Below are 13,798 nucleotides of genomic sequence, written 5' to 3'. Positions count from 1 at the left end.
GTCGTTGTAAACATGTAGGTGGGGGAGTGATGGAAGAGTAAATTGTTTGCCTAACAAAATAGGGTACCTCCCAGCTATCCTGTGGGATATGTGACCATAGGCAGTTTTAAATAAATGTGCTATTAAATTATTAAGAAGTGTAAAATAATCTGTTTAACAGGTGGTTCTTTGTTACCATCTGAAGACAGTATGTCTTTAACATTTGTTATCTTGCTTTGCCTAGCCAAGATTTTGGGGATGAAACTGTTGAAAACAAATCTTTTGAATGAAAGTCCTTTGACTCTGGTAGCAAAAAGTGTTGGTTTTGTCCTTGATTTCTGCTTGAGCAACCTGCCCTTCGTATGATGTTTTTAGGCATTCAGATGCAAACATAGCAAAAGTAACAAACAAGAATTGGCATTTTTGTCATCGGTCATGTGGATTTGGGATATGGGCATTTTACCACAAATGACCATGATATTATCAAATAATGTGCTTTTTCAATGTTTATAACAGAGAAGTTAGAAGAAATCTGTCACAGCATTAAAGCTGGCTCTTCCTTGAGCATCTATATTATCAGTTGTCTTACGAAACTATAGAGGAGGTGCTTAAAAGTCATGATTAAAACCAGTTTTGATGCTTTTACACTCTAAAGAGAGTGATGCATAGAACTTCAGCAGGCTGAAATGATGCATTTAAGTGCAATGTTTAGAAAATGATAAAATCTGGAAATGCATTTCTTGCAACTTCATAAACTGATAAGAAGGCATCCCTTTATATTTAAAGAAAGAAAACCCACAAACCAGCCAATCAACCGAAACAAAACCACCAAAACCCAACATATACAAAACAGAAAATAAACCTCCCTAAAAGAAGAAAAATCCTATCCCAAAAGCCTGAAGTACATGTTATGGTAGTATTCTCTGTAGTTCTTACTGAAATCTTAAAAATTGACTCAATTTTTCCCACTATAATTCAGTACATTCTTCTTGAAATTATTAAACTCTTCACAGAAACACTTCAAAATCTACAGGCTCAAAGCTTGGAATTGAGTTTAAAATCTTGTCTGTCAGTGCAGAGCTCTGCCAGAAGACCACATGGTAGGGCATTGTTTTATTAAGCATTATTTTTTCATAAATAAACAGTAGCACAGATGTAGTACTTATATAGTGGATCCATTTCCTTATGTTAAGTTTATATATTTCTAAAGGCATAAATATGTTGTTTATAAATAAGCCTTGTGTTTACATAAACATCAATAAGTTACTCATTTAAGTCCTCCTATGTCTTCCTGTTGCAACCCCCGAATGTGCCCTACACTTCAAGTAAGAACTGTTTGTCATGAGGTTTCTCCTTCTGTAGTGTCAGTTGTGGTCCTATGGGGAAGGTTCAGTTTGGAACTTAAGCAATTTGGTTCCTTGGTGTCCAGTGAAGGATACAGAGAATGTCCTCTTTCTGAAATTACACCAGTTGCTCTTTTGATGTAAATTGACGTTTTTGAGCATTGACAAACAAGCCAGGTAGAATCTGCAATTTTAATTTTCACAAGTTATTTACTTGTATCAGTCTTTTTCTTTCCCTGATCAATTTAAAGAAAAGAACATAAACTTGTAATAAAGACCCATCACAAATCTGCCAAGAAACACCCTTTTTTAATGGAAACTAAATGTTAATGGTTGCCAGTGTAATGGCAACCATTAGCAGCTACTGACTTATAATAGATTCAAATTACCATTCCTCAGAACAGTGCCTCATTTTGTTAGAGGTAAGTCGAAGGTCCTTCTTCATAAATGTAGTTGAGATGAGTTATTTTCAGAGCAGTGAAAGTTATTTTGAAAGACATTCTTCTTTGTTATCTCTGGTGGAAGATAGGAGCCCTAAATATCTGCTAAGTATATTTACATCATATATTTTTGTTGTATTTTGCATAAGATAAACAGAGACCTTTTTAATCTGAATTTTCCTTTTGGGATTCAGTAGCTTTATTGATCAAAGAAGGCAGGATGAAAATATGGAGAAACATTGAGAACCAAAAGTAATGTGTTTGCTCCCACTTTGTGTTCATATAGAGAACTGAAGCTGGTGATAAAACAGTTTTTGAATCTTTTCTATATTTGTAATTGTTTTTAACTCTTTCTCTTTGCTCACATACCGACTTTCGTTTTCTTCCCTAGTACAAGCTGCTGTTGGAGATGAGTATCTTTGTAATGATCAGCTTACAGAGCAGCTAGGTTACAGGAATTTGGTGAGAAGCAGAGATCAAATTAGAATATGACACAGTTTATAAAGTTTGATAATGTTGTCTTCTTGAGGGGAAAGAAAAAGAGGAAAAAACCCTTCAAATTTTTAGGTAGAGAGCTGATTAAAGAGTTTTTCTGAAGCATTTTGTCAAGTCTGTCTTGGTGGATCTTCCCCTGAGACACTATTTGATGATGATTTTCTGGACACGATAGGGAGTGGGATAGTATCTACACTGTTGAGTATTTTTGTTTCAATTTAGTATTTTAGAGTGCCACAGGGCTGTGTCTCAAAACCAGAAACTACTGAAAAATATAGATGAGTTTAAAAAGCTCTGATTTATGGAAAAGTATGCTTAAGAAAGACTGCTTTGTCTGGACACTGGGGGAGAACAAAGCAAAGAAAGAGGTCTAATGTTTTTGAACCTTTAAACTAATGGGAGATGACACAGGGCAACACAGTCAACATGATTGAATTATTACATAAGAAAGCTCTTCCTTAGGCAACCGTAAATAAGCAGTTCTGTATCTTAAAATATTGAGATACATACTGAATATTATTATACAACTTAGCATAGCTCTTATTGGAGAATGCAAACACACTCTGAAATACTGAGAAATATGTAATAATTGATAATTATGTATTAATCATAATGAAGAAAATTGTTATTTATTGTAATTATTGTATTTAGATTGCACCAAAATGTACTAGTTTACATTAGCCTTTGAGAGGTAAAATTAGATTTCATTTACTGTAAAGTAAAAGATAAATGAGATAGTAATTGAAACAAACTTTGTTTATTTGATGGGCATGTATTGCTTTTTCTTCCAAATGTTCTCAAATGCTGGATTTTTAATAAGATTTATTTACTGAAGCTTTATTGACAATCCTGTGAAATTCCTTTGGTAGGAAAAGCAATTTTTGTGATAGTTTGTATAAGTATTGAAGCATTAGGGGGAGAAAAATCTTATCTATTAGAGGTAAAAGGTTAAAATCCATTGGAATCAGTACCTAGTGATAAATTTTTTCCCACACTACTGCTGTATAACTTTTGTCTAGCATTTCTGCTGTCATTAGAGGCAACAGCTTTTATGATGTTGATGATGACTGTGAAACTGTAGAATGATGCTAGATGATTACTGCATTGTACTCTTCCCATTGTCTCCTTTGATGCTTGTGTCTGTGGAATAGTTTCTTAGCAAATGCATCTTTTGCCATTGTTCTCAAGAAGTAGCCCCTGAAATAACACTTGAGCAAATGAAGCATTCAGTTTTCTGAATATTTCACAGGATTTTTTTAAATTTCATTTTTGCTATGTATAACCAGTAATATAATTGAATATTTGTAAAATGTCATTACCTTAATGGCTGTGGTTATATGTTTGAAAAGTAATCTTTTATAGAAGTTAAATTAGAGGATTAGGTGACACAGCTTATTAACTTATTATTTCTATTAAAATTGTAAAAATTAGAGTTAATTGGTAATTGTGATAATGTTAGAAACAGTCTCATTATAGATCAGTAAAAGTCCTGTTGTATTGCAACGAATGTCAGTTTTGAGATTAAAACTGCTTAACTTCTCCCCAACACCTTCATTCCTAATCAGTGCATTCCTCAAATAGATTTATCCTTTACCTTAGTGGCCTTTTGCACCTGTACTGGTGTTTAAAGCTAATGCTTATGTTAAGCTTTCCCAAAGTTAGATTCCACGGGGGTTAATATATAGAAGGAGTATATTTTTCTGTGATTCCTGGCCATGGCGCTACTGGAAAATTTTATGTTTAGATTTCAATCTGTTTTCTGTCCTCCCACTTCTGCATGAAAAAATCCTTCTAAAAAGAAAGAGTGATTTCTTCCACTTCTCTTATGCATGTCTGTGACTTACAAACAGTGCCTTGTAGCAGAATGATTGCTGCAGAACATGGAAAGACTGGAACTGAGACTGATAGTGGAATATGTCATCATAGGTATGGTTGTATCATCAAGTCTAGATTAAAGCCTTTCCCAAAAATATACTGCAAGAATATTTTTAAAGCATCAAGGCATAGTGCTGTTGAGACAGAGTTGTGACTTTTTGAGATGCTGCCTCAATGTCACGTTCACCAAGCAACTGACAGTCTCAGGAAATTTTCCATTCAGTTCTGTTAGATTTTCAGGAACCTACCAAAGATCTTTACACCAATTTGCACAAAGGCCATGCAATATTCCTGCCTCTGAATCATCTCACTAACAACTTCCTCAACTTACATCTGAATTCACTTTTCCCATAGTAGCAATCAGACCTGTCTTTCTGCTTCTCTGGTCTGCCCAGCAGACCAAAGTCAATGTTTACTGCTTGAGTTCATGAACCAAATATCTGTTATTATTCCAGGTAAATATTGTCTTCCTCAGAGGTAAACTGCACAGCTGCTTCTAACACCTGGTTTGGTAATTCTTACAGAACTGCTGTTTGCCTCATAATTAGCAGGATGGTCTGGAAAATACTGGTATGCCATCTGCATGAAAGAGAGAGCTTTTCATAGATGACTAAACATCAATGAAGAAGAAGATAAAACTAAAGAAACTGAAGAAAGGATGAATCTGATGAAAGTCAAAGGTCATCTGAAGACAATCACTATACCTGGCAAATGAGTTCTGGGTAGTTGGGGTCTGTTCCTCCTATGTTTGCTCCCTTAATAAACAGCACTGAATTGGCAGTTGTCTAGTGGTGAACACGAATACTTCAAGAGTCAAAAGTATTTACAGGCCTTGAGATATATATGTGCATATTACATAAAGATATGTAGATATATATATATATGTGTATATATATATATATAAATAAATTTAATTGAATGTTAAAGCAAAATTAAAAACTCAAACCCCCTCACTTTTCAGAGAAATTGCCTTTGAAAGATTTAAGTTAAACATTAAAAAGTAGCTGGATTTAATATTTCTCTGATGGTTAACAAGAATATATATCCAAGATCAATGCCAGAATATGCAGCAAATAGATATTCAGAAGAAAACAAAATTTATTCTGAGAAATTGAAGCGATGAAAACGTTTGGGTACGTGATATTTTATTCTGCGTGAGATGCAGATACTGTGGGAAAGGACTCTCAAGAACCAGCAGTTCTGCTACTTCGTTCACCACTAAATTACAATAGGTATTGGCACTGCCTGCATTTCTTAAACAGAGATGTTTGTTACAGCTTTTTCTTTCACAGCTGTGAATAATCATCATGGAGGAATTTGTTGCTAAATAGCTTTAGCCCTTACACAAATTATAAGATGAAAATGAATTTTCACAGAACAAGTACATGACATGAGAGTACCAGTGAAATTTCTAAAACAAAAGCACTGGAAGAGGTTGCAAAGGGAAGTGGTTGAGTCACTATGTATGGAGGTCTTTAAACAATTGGTAAATGTGACACTTAGAGGCATGGTTTAGCAGTGGACTTGACAGTGCTGGGCTTAGTTTGGACTTGATGATCTTAAAGGTCTTTTATAACTTAATGATTCTATGATTCTGAGGTGGTGTTATCCAGAAATTGTATCAGTTTCATTCTCTTTATAGCTGAAGGAGTGAAAGATCACAAGTTTTGTTTCCATAGCTTTATTCAAAATCTGTTTCTCAAACACAGTAAGATTCATATTGAAAGTGCATTGAAGGATAAAAAGCAATCAGATCTGTATTGGGTGAAATGCTGTCCCAATATTATCTGAAACAGATGGGTTTTTTGTGTGAGTATTTAACATATACTAACTTTCATCTTTGGATGTGCGGGGTATTCGGTTCTAGAGGCAGGTTTTAATGACAAAGTAGTTAATATACAGTTTTGCAGAAGTGGAGGTTATAGTGGCTAGTATATAGTCAGCTGTCAGCTGAGTATGACTTCAACAGACAATACACTTCTAAAAAGTGAAATTATAGTTTTGTAATGATTTGGTTGCAATTCAAAGCTGTTAGCAGTAGCAATAACAATCTAAGATTAGTCTGCATGGCCTGTCTTAGTCTCCCAAGAATGTAACTATTTATAAGAGGGAAATCTATTCCTAGTACAATCAGTAAACTTAACTCTTACCTAAGAGAGTATTTGTCACGAGCTCTGTAACCTTGATTGTATTATTTCAAAGATGAGGAAAGTTGTTATTGGTGCTGTAGATGTAAAAATGTGAAATCAGCTGTGGTCCTCCTCCAGCAGCTGCTGTGTCACAGAATGGTTGAGATTGACAGGGATCTCTGTCAGGGAGTCCAAAGCCCCTGTTCAAGCAGGGTCAGCTAGAGACAGGTTCCCAGGACTGTGTGCAGAGAGATTTTAAATATCTCCAAAAATGGAGATTTTACAGTGCCTTTGGGCAACCTGATCCATTGTTGCATGCCCTCACAATAGACTGTTTTCCTGTATCCAGATTGCATTTTGTGTTTTAATTTGTGCCTGTTGCCTCTTTCTGTCAGTGGGCACTGTTGAGGAGAATTTGGCTCCCTCTTCTACATTCCTTCCCATCAGGTATTTATACCCATTGTACTGTAGGAGAGGCTAAAATAGATGTGTCATGTAAATAGGACAATAGATTATGTATCGTCCTCTCTCTTTTCACTGCTGTAAAGCTTGTCTTTAAAAGGAACTTTTCCATGGTAAAACTTCTTGTAAAAGTGCCTTAACATCTGGAGTGGTTTCACTGTAATAATATGGTAAAATGCATAAATTTTTAGCAGTAATATAAATGAGTTAATTGTACTTTTACTCAAAATGCTGATGTATTTGACTTCTTGGCTAGCAAGAATATTGAATTTCTGGATGGACTGTAACTGCTTGTTAATATTAGTGTTTTGAAATTCAACAGCATTTCATTTGGAGTCTAGAATCTGATTTCTGCTACCCCTGGTAGAGGAGGTTGTTGATTTGTTTGTTTAACAAACATCTGCAGTGTCGTTAAGTTGATTCCATCTGTCAGATGCTAAACGGTCTTACTTCTGATTCACATTTGTGAATCAACAGAACAGACTGTTCAAAACAGTAGATGCTCTTGAAGGTACAATTTGTGTATCCCAGTTTAATGGTTGTCTGCAGCAGTGTGACTGGAAGTGTTTTATAACCATGGTCTCCTGTGTCACTTATGGATGGAGAGAGGTTTAGATCTATAGAACCCTGTAGTCACAATACCTTCTTTGTTCACTCTTTTATATAGAAGAAAGTTGTGATGAAATTATCATCCAAAAGGGTCAAGCTAAAGCAATCAAGTATTTCTCTAACCTCAGTCAGCAACAGTTGTTGAGTACTTTAGTGAAAAGACCTGCAGCCATGGATCTGCAAAGGTATTAAGAAACTGCTGTGTAAGGGATCATGTGGAAGTAGACTAGGAAAATTATATTTCTTCTGTTGCTTATGTTGTCCATAAGGAAAATTGCTGTATTATGCACTGAAAGTCTTTACACTGATGAAATCCATTTCTGTAGATAGTGCTGCATCAGCATAAAAAGAATAACATAAAACTGGTGAAAATCCCTAAGGCAGACTGGCCTTAAGGTAGATATTTAACAGTATTGGCAATTTTCAAATTGATGGCTGCTGGTTATTTTTATATCTTAGAAGCACCTTTGTAACAAGTGGTGTGTTTGGGTTAGGTGTTTACACTGTATTGTTATATTGTTGTTTGCTACTAATTCATCATGAACAGAATGAAGAAAACCATAACTGTGTTTTCCAAGACTACTTAAAGCATCTTAAAAAGGCAAATTGCTGTCCTTCCTGTGTGTTTACCACAAAGAGAGAGCCAGATAAAAAAACAAAGTAAAGTTCAAGTTGATTTCAAACAATAAATCCAATAGGACTCAATAAACACTTGATGAAAAATAATGTTCTGTAGGCTGATTCACTTGGTTACCTGTATGACTAATGATATTTGAGGAGATTACCAGGAAGAAAAATTGAACTTCACTGTTCTTAGAACTCCTTACAGTTTTCACTCCCCCCCCCTTTTTTTTTTTGTTAGGCATTATTTAACAATCAAAATCCAAGATCAGCTCTTTGCTGACTTTTGTCTTTAGCTTCCTGGTGTTGCAATGTTGTTGTGTTGAATGCAGGGGAATATTTAAGGGCTTTCTGTGGAATTTTTGAGTGTTGGAGGATTTCCTAAATCGGTGCTTTTTTGGGGAGGGATGTGCAAGTTTCAGGAATTTTTATCTGTATATTTAATGGTTCCTGACCATCTAATTTTCTTCTTTATTTGTGTGGAGAAGTCCTGCTACATTTTCAAATCTGCACATCAGCAGCAAGGATTAGGGTCTGTCATAGCAGATGTGTGAGGAAAGGATATTGTTTCAACATAAGGATAGAAGGAATTACTTGTGGTCCTTCTTGGAAGGAATTTGGCAAAGCTGAGGAAGTTTGTCAAATAGAAATTGTGAGGGATGAAGAACAAAGATATACTCATTGCTCTGTTCTTCCTAGTGCTGTTTCCTATCTTCCCACAAGAGCTTCATCCTTTCTGTGATGTTTCCATTGGAAATATCCAACAGAGTCTGGAGAGGCACCACATTACTACTCTGAAAGAGTAGTCTGTGTAATCAATTCCGTTTCAACTGTTGAACTTAAAATGACCATTCTTTGAATGAAGGTCAGATTAATTTCTTCTGGAAACTAGAAGGAAAACCAGGAAAAAAACCGTAAGTGGTTTTATGTTGCAGTAAACTTTAAACAAAGTATTTTGAAGACAAATTAAGAGAGCAAAGTGCTTGAGTTGTTGAATTGATGGCACCAATGTTGTATTTTCATCCAGGTTGTTTAAAAACTTTGTACAGAATGAGTGGGGCTCAGAATCCATTCTTTTTACTGTGCTTGGTAGTCTTTATTCTGTGATTTCCCTGCATTCCTTCTAGCACAGAGTTTCACTTCCATTAAAATACACTTCTTTTTCTATGGACAGAGTTGAATCTTCCCCAACAGTCAACTGCAGTCATGAACAACAGTGCAATATATGGCTCAATTCTGTGACACCATGTATGATGCTTTGGGAATTCTGAACTCTTGTAAATAAGTCCTGAGGAAACTACATGAAATTCTGATTTCAGGAAAATGAAGGAGTACATTCATTAAGTGATTGGTTGAACATCCTGAATTCCTGAACTAAGGGAATTACAAGCATTTTTAATTTCTTCAAATAATATATAAAAATTTTGAGTTGAGTAATTAGACTCAAAGTAAATTTAAAGAGTCTGGAAGGGCTAAAGCTGTGCCTTTTTGATAAACAAGTTACTCCACCAGAAAAGAGAAAATTAAGTTTCACCAAATTTCTGATCTTTAACCCTGCAAAACTCTTCTGGGACTGAAACACAGCATAGTCTTTTGGCTATTTTGTATTTGAATGAATTGGAGAGGTCAGAGCATGTGTTCTACCTTGCTGTGGAATGATCAGTCAAATAGTTGTGTCCAGAATTTACATCATGTTATAGACTTAGTCTGTCTAAGTAGTAGGAGAGATTTTAGCTTTAACAATTAATCTCTTTTCCCTATATTCATCCTAAACTGATGGCCTTTGTGTTGACTTTTTAAAAGCAGAAGAGATCACATCCCTGCAAAAAGTGTTGAAGGAATACCTCCTTAGGAAAATCAGCAGACACTGGGAGAACTATTGCAAAACATGTTTAAAGGGTGTGAAATCACTTGCATGAGTATTTGTCATCTGCAAGTAATGGGTCATCCACTGGGCAGTACCCAGTCGTGGGGATACTGGAGGAGCATGAAACAGCACTTCAGAAGATGCTGATGCAGAGTGGAAAATGCAAAATAGAGTGAAAGTTTGTTTTCTCTCAATATGTGGCTGCTCCTGCTCATCCCAAGTACCTATGAGGAGCCATGCTTCTCAAAAACAAGTTGAGGAGGGGGAAACAGTGGGAAGAGAGGTTGTGAATAGGCTGCCTTTGGTCTCTTTTGAGGTGCTGTTTATGAGCAGTAATTCTGGCAATCCTTTCTTCTCTTTCCTCATCTCTGAACCTTTTTTAAATGGAGCTCAACTGTCAAATGAGAAGAGAAGCTGTTGGGAGCACTTCATTTTTCATCTTTCTCCTCAGACTTGAATCTCAGAAATGTCAGCATTGGTCAGGCAGAGAGGCAGCATTGAGAATGAAGACAGCTCGGATACTGTTTTCTATTCTTACACTGGCATACTGCATGATTTTCTGGAAAATCAGTTCACTGTTGCCATTTTCCTCTCATATAAAACAGTAGGGAATAAATTTAACAGGAGATGTTGATTGCTTTCAAATTTTCTGATGAAAAGTGCTATATAAGAGCTAGACAGTGTATCGTTTCATGAATACTACTGAATCCATAATAATTTTTCTTCCTCTGTCATTTTGGGATGCAGAGGAAAATTGCCTGGTTTCCTCATTTCTTATTTCTTTCCCCAGTGCTCAGGACCCCAGGCCACTAATGTTAAACAGGAGATGCTTTTCATAGATCAGATTAAGGGTTAGTGACGTAACAGAGCCTCATGCAAGCATCCCACTGTGCTCTTGAAACTGGAATTTCATTCCTGGTAGTAATCTGTATAGCTTTACATTTACCTTAAAAATATTCTTTATATATATATATCTTTAGAAAGAAGGGGGGTAATATTAATATTAAATCTCACTAACATATAGTGGTCAATGTGTCACCAAATAGTATTTAATAAAATAAGGATTCTTCTGAATAGTTGGCGTGTAATTCTCCTAAGATGTTTTATAAACTCTAAGAGGAAGAGGTACAATTGTTCACAAATGTTTCACCAAGCTTGTTTTAAGTCAGTTAAAATTGCCTTTGAGGGTAGAGTTGCACTAAAAAGAGGGAGGAGAGATGGAAAAAAGAAACCCCAAAACAGGTCCTACTCAGTCTAGAATTTCAGTCAAGAGAGGAAAAGGTCTAGTTATCCAGAGCCAGCTGCATTGTTAAAAGTTCATACTATCACTTTGACATTTAGAGTAGGACTCTGTGTCTTTGTGAATTCCTCTTCGTATTACCAGTGTAGGTCTCTGAGCTCAGACCATTTCACAAACCATAACATTTTTGAGTGAGTGATTGATCTGTATTATGTGTCCTAGCCATCAGAAGAATCTTGGGATGTTGCTTGTATAAACTGTAATACAATCTGATCCTAGGCATTTAGTTACAGACTTTCATAGACCTATTGGCGATACTCAGTCCTCCTGGATTTGGGAATAAGGCTTATCTGATACTTTAACCAAAAAAAAAAAAAAAAAGGGGGGGGGGGGTTGAGGGTTGTTGTTAAAATAAAAAAAAAAAAAAGGAGCCCCTCATTTTCTCTGTTCCCCCCTTAAATAACTCAACACATCTGGTAACACTGTAGGATCATTGTCCTTTCAGTTCCTTCAAAGCTCATATTGCTACAATATTTCTTCGGTGTCTAGTTTCCTAAAGGGCAGTGTGATTTTTTTTTTTTTTCCAGGCTGTAGGTCTTGCAAATTAACCCATACGCATTGCAAGAAAAAACATGATTTTTCATCAGCACCATTTCTAAAGTTAGCGCTTGCTGTGTGTATATGAATATGTAGATGAACCAGTGTTTAAAAAAAAAAAGAAAATACAACCTTTCTGCTAGTACTCAAAACTAGCATACAAATGTGGTTTTATTATCAAATAAAGCACACCTAAATGTTAGAATTCTTTCCGTTAGGGCTTTTATCATTTGACTTCTTGTCTTCAGTTACAAGAATGATAGCAATTGAAACAAAATCTTTTAATTCAATAGGAACTACATTGAATTTTAAGAAGCAAAAAGAGGAATCAGATACAGACTCATATGCATAGGAAATTAAATATTCAAGAAATGAAAACTTTGCAACCAAAGAGGTAGCCTTAAGGTGTGCTTATTTGAAATGCCTGCATTTAATTTTACAATAAATCTGAGTATTTTGTTCCAATTAAGACAGTTTATGTGCACAACTTCAAATTTTACGGTAGTTCCAGGGAGACCGTGGACTACTTGTTTTACATTCTGGATCAAGTTCAGATTTTTAGGCTTCGCTTGAATAAAATAAAAAGCCTGAACCCTGAAGATAATACAGATTGATAAATCTGATTTAAACATTCCCGTGTTGCAGACTTTCAGAATATGTGGTACAGCTGAGCCACAGGCCATGCACTAAATACATCCACAGTGCATTCCCAGGGCACCCGAATACCAAATGATCACGTTTGAAAGGTTACCTTTCTATGGATTCTGACTTTTCTGTATTAGCCACAAAGATTAGAATTTTAACAGCTCCCAAGGAGAGGTATTGTGAAGTATTTACTTGGCAGGAAAAAAACAAAACAAAACAAAGCCCAGATGAGGTACTGTCTCATATTCATGAACTGGGATTTATTAGCTCTGTGGACGTCCTTGTGAGAATACACTCTATAGTTCACACTGTAAGAAAAACAAGTCTTGTTTTTCATTTATATTAACTTAAAACTTTGATAGAAGAGTTACTGTAGTAGAGGTTTTAGCAGAGACATATCACAGAATGTATCTCAGTAAATCCTGAAGTCTTTCACTGTTAGCTTTCTTCGTGGTTTATCTCTCTGGAAATCTGGCAGTAGCTTTGTTAGTCAATTTGGTGATAATTAAAGATGTAAAGCTTTTTCTTCTTTTCTTTTACAGGTTGTGGAACTCATTTCAAGTGCTATTGGTGATTTAGTTCAAGGGATATATTATGAAAACTCAAAATCATCTGAGGTAAGAATTTCACTAGATCTATGTACCCAAGACATTTGGTGATATTAATGTGTGACTACTGTAAATACAATTACTTTCTCACCTGTTTAAAGGGAGGGAGAGGGCAGAAGAGTTGTTGGTCCTAGTGGGTTTCAGCAGTAACATCATTATTACACCTGTAAGCTCTGATAGAAATTTCTAGAAACACTCAAGGAGGGCCTGTTTTATTTTTGTAAGTGTTTAATAAAATACTATTATGTGTTATTACCAGGGACTCTAGGCATATCTGACTACAGGCTTTCCAAATGCTTCCAGAGTTTCTAGTCAAGGTTCTGTTAGAGATATTCATTGCAATGTTGCCAATATAATTAATATTTGCATGTCAAACCTGTTGTTTCCAAGCCCAAAGAGGTTTACAGAATGCTTCTTCCTGAACTTATAACATGTCCTTTCTTCTGTCTTTTGTGTGAGTGCTACGAGTGTAGCACTGTGTTCTCCATCAGAAGTCTCTGTGCACATATTTCAGAAGCCAGCATGGGCCAAGATAGTAGCTGCCAGCATTTCACAACAAATAATCTTGTAGTTCATCAAAGGCAATTGCAGATATTTTGTGTTATTGTATAGCAAGAACAGTAATGAAAATAGGTCAGATTAGATGTAGTTGTTTTTCTTTACTAGAATATTTAAGGAAATGTCTAGAGGCCATTTTTGAAGTAGGCTTGTATGTTATAGCAAAACAGTTATTTTCATTTGCTATGTCTCTGTCTTAACACATGCAGTAAAATCAGTAATTTAAAATTGCCATGGCCTCTACTGGTTTTATCATAGCAAGTTTTCAGTCACTGATGAGCATTGTGTATATGTGAGTACTGATCTTGAAATCCACTGAGATGGATTCAC

At 35.6% G+C, this 13,798-nt stretch overlaps 1 protein-coding gene across 2 annotated transcripts in view; it reads left to right on the top strand.

The window, feature by feature from the left end:
• The window catches only part of PDSS2 (decaprenyl diphosphate synthase subunit 2), a 110,876-nt gene that overhangs the window by 72,304 nt on the left and 24,774 nt on the right, over positions 1–13,798 (top strand). For both annotated transcript variants that reach the window (XM_079298762.1, XM_079298763.1), the window contains one exon: positions 12,845–12,919. In XM_079298762.1, the coding sequence (XP_079154888.1) occupies positions 12,845–12,919 (75 nt within the window). The remainder of the gene's footprint in view (positions 1–12,844; positions 12,920–13,798) is intronic.

The sequence above is a fragment of the Erithacus rubecula genome (genome assembly GCF_903797595.1).
Source record: "Erithacus rubecula genome assembly, chromosome: 2".
NCBI classification, from domain to species: domain Eukaryota; kingdom Metazoa; phylum Chordata; class Aves; order Passeriformes; family Muscicapidae; genus Erithacus; species Erithacus rubecula.
Note: the sequence above shows the minus strand (reverse complement) of the source record. Positions and strands in the feature narration are given on the sequence as shown.